At 37.2% G+C, this 4,735-nt stretch overlaps 1 protein-coding gene across 1 annotated transcript in view; it reads left to right on the top strand.

Annotated features, from left to right (window-relative positions):
* bckdhb (branched chain keto acid dehydrogenase E1, beta polypeptide) overlaps nucleotides 1-4,735 on the top strand; it is a 40,779-nt gene that overhangs the window by 25,341 nt on the left and 10,703 nt on the right. The window contains exons 5-6 of the mRNA XM_015393565.1: nucleotides 920-1,075; nucleotides 4,169-4,277. Coding sequence (XP_015249051.1) covers nucleotides 920-1,075; nucleotides 4,169-4,277 — 265 coding nt within the window. The remainder of the gene's footprint in view (nucleotides 1-919; nucleotides 1,076-4,168; nucleotides 4,278-4,735) is intronic.

Raw genomic sequence — 4,735 nt, 5'->3', positions numbered from 1 at the left:
GATTTTTATTTTATATTGAAATGATCTTATTACATTAGTAGATACCCGTAGCTACCTGCTCAAATTGAGGTTAAATAGACATCCTTTTCAAGAAAGTTCGCTTATATGTAATTTTTAGTAGTGTATGTTTTAAGTACAGGTCTGGCCCCTGTTGGCCCCCGCCTAGAACCGGCTATGTATAAAAACATCCAAACTTCAACTGCTATCAATCTGCAAGATGACTGCAAAATTTTATTTTTCTTTTTAATCTTCTTTCTTGGCTGGAAATAGACATTTCAGCTAATATTATCTCTTGTTTAGAAAAAAATATCACATTGTGAATATATTTCTTATTAAATGGACATGCTAACGAAGCACAAAATACTGTAGGACCTAGAATAGTTGATTTGACTAAAGTTTAGGAAGTCAAACACTGAATTACATTTTATTTGAAAGGAACCTAATCTTTGAATCAAAACTGAACCTAATACAGTTTGTTACTCTGTATATTTTATTGAAGCTCACCAAAGTGCCTTTGATTTTCTTGGCATCCAGCTCAACTGCCTGTGAGCGGTAACAGGAGCAACTTTGCACATGTGAAAACACTTCGTCTCACAGCTCACAATAGTCTGCTAAAAGCAGAGTTCAAGTACAAACATTAAGCCTTTAAAGGGAAAACAGGTGCTACCTCACCAGCAAATTCATGTTTGGTTAGACTTTTAGATCCTGAACAGATTGATTCAACGTGCAGAAATGTTGTACACTGTGCTATTATCACTCTGGGGCCTTTTTTCCTGTCACTATTAAGAGTTTTAGAGATCGGTATAAATGTTAACAGAGTCTCAATAATAAAAAGCAACATCTTTTATAAAATACATTCTCAAGCCACATGTGTGAATATTGACAGTAGTTGTATTGGTGTAATTTCTTGTGTTTGCAGATTGTAAATGAAGCTGCTAAGTACCGCTACCGTTCTGGGAACCTGTTTGACTGCGGGAACCTCACCATTCGGGCTCCATGGGGCTGCGTTGGCCACGGTTCCTTGTACCATTCTCAAAGCCCTGAAGCCTTTTTTGCCCACTGTCCTGGTATTAAGGTGAGTTTTACGTTTATTATTGGTAAAATAAAAGGGGGGAAAAAAGATATTGCAAAGTCTTTTGAACAACATTCTGGGTTTGGTTAGAAATTGTCATGGAAACGCAATCATTTGATGACTTTTCCCAGAAGCAGATGGAAAGCTGCCAGGCAGAGGTGTCTTGTGTTATTTGAATTACTCTTAATCAAATAGTGTAAAGCCTAAATTATTTATACTAGACTACTATACTGGCTAGAGCTGCGCAATATATTGAATCACATTTGCAGACACAGTATCAATAAGCATAAAATTGCTAAAAATGGGTCTTGGATGCAATGTTTGCCAAGTTAATGTATTCCATATGCACTGAATTTAGACCCTGCAAACTAAGAATTAGTTTCCAATGGGATTCATTTTCTCTGCCCTTGATTGATTCCCACATCTCATGTAGATTTTAGTAACTGGGATGCTCAGTGAGAAGAGCAATAAACCCAGCTTATTCTCAGCTGATGTCCTATTGTCAGGTTCAAGCTGACTTCTGGGTTTTGTTCAGCCAAAACTTGTCTGTTCCTATTTGAATGATGCACCTTCCCGTGACCTTTAACTATATCTTACACTGACGCTGACGAAACGAGATGCTGCCAAATTAAGTTTTGTTTTCTCCTGTAAATCAACAATAATGTTACTACAATTTCTTCAAAAAATTATGTTTATCTAGCAGAAATAGGTACACAACCTGACATATTTAGGTTTTACCCTTTTTACCAATATTTTTGTTTTAAATGCAAGTAATATTAACATTTTGGTATGACTCAACAAGAGTCTGACTTGAATCTAATAGGGACTCAGGGGGAAGTTACAGATAGGGTAAGTTGGCACAAGCCAGATTGATAGCATGTAGAATTCAAATTGAAATACAGGCTTTGATCCGGGAAGCCTCATGTAGGAAGTGTTCAGAAAAGGGAGGGACGTTCAGTACAGTTCTTCAATCTGATTGGGTACCTGCCTCCCATGTTGAGCTTTTGGCCAATCAGAGCAGCAGTAGTGCCTTTATTTAAATTAACTGATAAATCTAGTCAGGGGGAACCTGCAACCGTCTTCCCCCCCACAGAGTTAAAAAGTCAAGTCCCAATGCTCGTTTTAAAAAAGAAATGGAGGGCATTCTTGCTAAAACCAGCCAGCCATGTTTGTTTTCCTTTAGCTGCTTGCAAGATGTATTTTCGGGTGTTTGTTCATTCTCAAATCTCGCGAAAATAAATTTTGCTTGGCAGTTAACAGATGAGGTTGATGGGAAGGATACTTTTGCATCTCCAAGACAAAAAGCTCTGCGTCAAAACACGAGGGAATTTTTTTGCTAGATTATTATGGAATTCTCTTGCCTTTTTTTTTGGACTATAAGTCGCACTTTTTTAATGGTTTGGCTGGCCGTGTGACCTATACTCTGTTGCGACACATGCGTTTTTATCACCACGAGAGGGCGCTATGTAACTTTGCATGCAAAAACATGTATTCTATTAATACCACTGAAGGAAAAAAACGTTACAACTTACCACAACAAAACAAATTAGCATTACAACAATGATGAATGAATAGAAATATGCCACCCAAAAGAAATTCATAAACTGCTGAATTCAAACTGAAAGTAATTAAATATACAGTTGAAAATGTCAATAGGGTAGCTGAACGGCAGTTTGGATGCAGTGAAAAACTGGTTAGGAACCAGAGAAAAGTAGAGGAACAGTTGAAGGTTATGAAAAAAAAAAGAAAAGCTAACCGAGGGCTAAAGGCTAGATGACCACATCCAGAGGAAGAGCTGTACAGAGAACTGTGATATCTAAAAACAATCAGAGTAGGATACTGGCGCATTATCACTGCTTCTTAGATGCTCATTCATGAAATAAAACAATGCCGTCTTCGAGCAGTAGCCTACCACGCGGCAGATATCAGAACACCGATTCCATGGATAGAATAATCCTTCAAAAAGGTGCAACTTTTAGTCCGGTGTGATTTATATATGTTTTTTTTCGTCTTGATAATGCATTTTTTAGCTGATGCGACTTAAACTCCGCAGCGACGTATAGTCCAAAAAATACGGTATATAAAAAATAATTAAAAACAACGTCTGGAGCAGGTTCCTGGATCTACTAAACTAATCCTTTACAAGAGAGAGTCTTCTACAGAATGTCTTAGTGTTTTCCCTTTGGCTGATTCAGAGAATCGTAGACAGTCACACATGTCGCTTAAACAGGACAGGGGAAATCAAAATATTTACAAAGCAACACTGAGAAGTTTCTAAGCAGGCAAATTATTATGAGAACTGGCTTGTTGTTTGTCAGTTCAGAGAGTTGTTGGCTAAAGAAAAATCATTATCCAGAGATATGAATCATCTCTGTCTAAGATGTCACTGTAAAGTCACGCAACATGTTAGGAGACTTTCACATAGAATAGAATAGTGCCTCTAATTTAAAAGTAATGACTTATGTTAGTTTCACCAACCCAACTTTTCTACCCTACTTTATTAAAAGAATTTAAACCCAATAAAGACTGATGGTTAATATCAGAATTGTTTCCTTTCAGTTTCACCTTACAGATCTGCACAGAAAATGGATTATAGACCTGCCTGTTACTGAGGGAGCAGCAGCTATTATGTTACTCTGCAAAGGTCATACAGCTGAATGCTAATCCTCATGCACGCTATCATTAATAGTTCCTCCATTTGACACAAAGCTTATCAAGAACCAATCCATTTCTCCCTCTCTTTTCATTATAGGGTTTCCTGTCTGAATATAACCTCACAATTATAGCAGAGAGAACAGAAGGTGATAAAAGTTTAACTTCAGGACAAGGCAGAAGCTTATATGCGGGTTTATGAGGATTTTTGGAAGAAACTTAAGACCAATAAATATCAGAAGAGGAAAATGTGTTTATGGATCCAGTTACATTTGCTGTACTGCTGTTCATCATAATTGCTGTTATCAGGTCACTGTTTTAATGCGGAAAGCTTTTTCAGTAACGTCACATTTAGGATATTTACACTCAACAAATCAAAATAGAAGTTTGCTTTTGTATTTAATTTTTATAGAGTTTAAATGTCATTTGTTATTTTCTCCTCAGATTGTAATACCTCGTGGTCCGACGCAGGCTAAAGGGCTGCTGCTTTCATGCATTGCTGATAACAACCCATGTATATTCTTTGAGCCCAAGATTCTTTACAGAGCAGCAGGTAAGCCTGTTTAATTTTCATTCCAGATTTAAACATATTTTTGCATTAATTGCATTGCATGTTGCATTGATGGTGGATAACATACAGGATCACATTAAAAGAAGACATCCGAGCTTCCCAGATGCTTTCACCAACGCCATCTCTGGCATAACCTTTATACATAACACAAAGTTATGCAAAGGATCTAATTAACAAATCAGGATTATATCAGAACCAGAGACCCTGTGAATGGGGGGGAAACAATGAGCTGTCTGTCCTCGTGTGATTCTGTGTATCAGTCAATCTAAAACGTTGGTTTACATGTGTGAGACAAGACAAAACAGTACACTTCACTGCAAAGGACATCAGTGAAATCTGCATGACTTCAACCAGACCATCTAGATTGTAAAGAAGAAGTCTTCTGTTTTTGTTTGCTGGGAACTCTGTGTAAAAAGCCAATTTTGACACATCTTTTAATA

This window comes from Cyprinodon variegatus, unplaced genomic scaffold (genome assembly GCF_000732505.1).
Source record: "Cyprinodon variegatus isolate N-32 unplaced genomic scaffold, C_variegatus-1.0 Scaffold648, whole genome shotgun sequence".
Lineage (NCBI taxonomy): Eukaryota > Metazoa > Chordata > Actinopteri > Cyprinodontiformes > Cyprinodontidae > Cyprinodon > Cyprinodon variegatus.
Note: the sequence above shows the minus strand (reverse complement) of the source record. Positions and strands in the feature narration are given on the sequence as shown.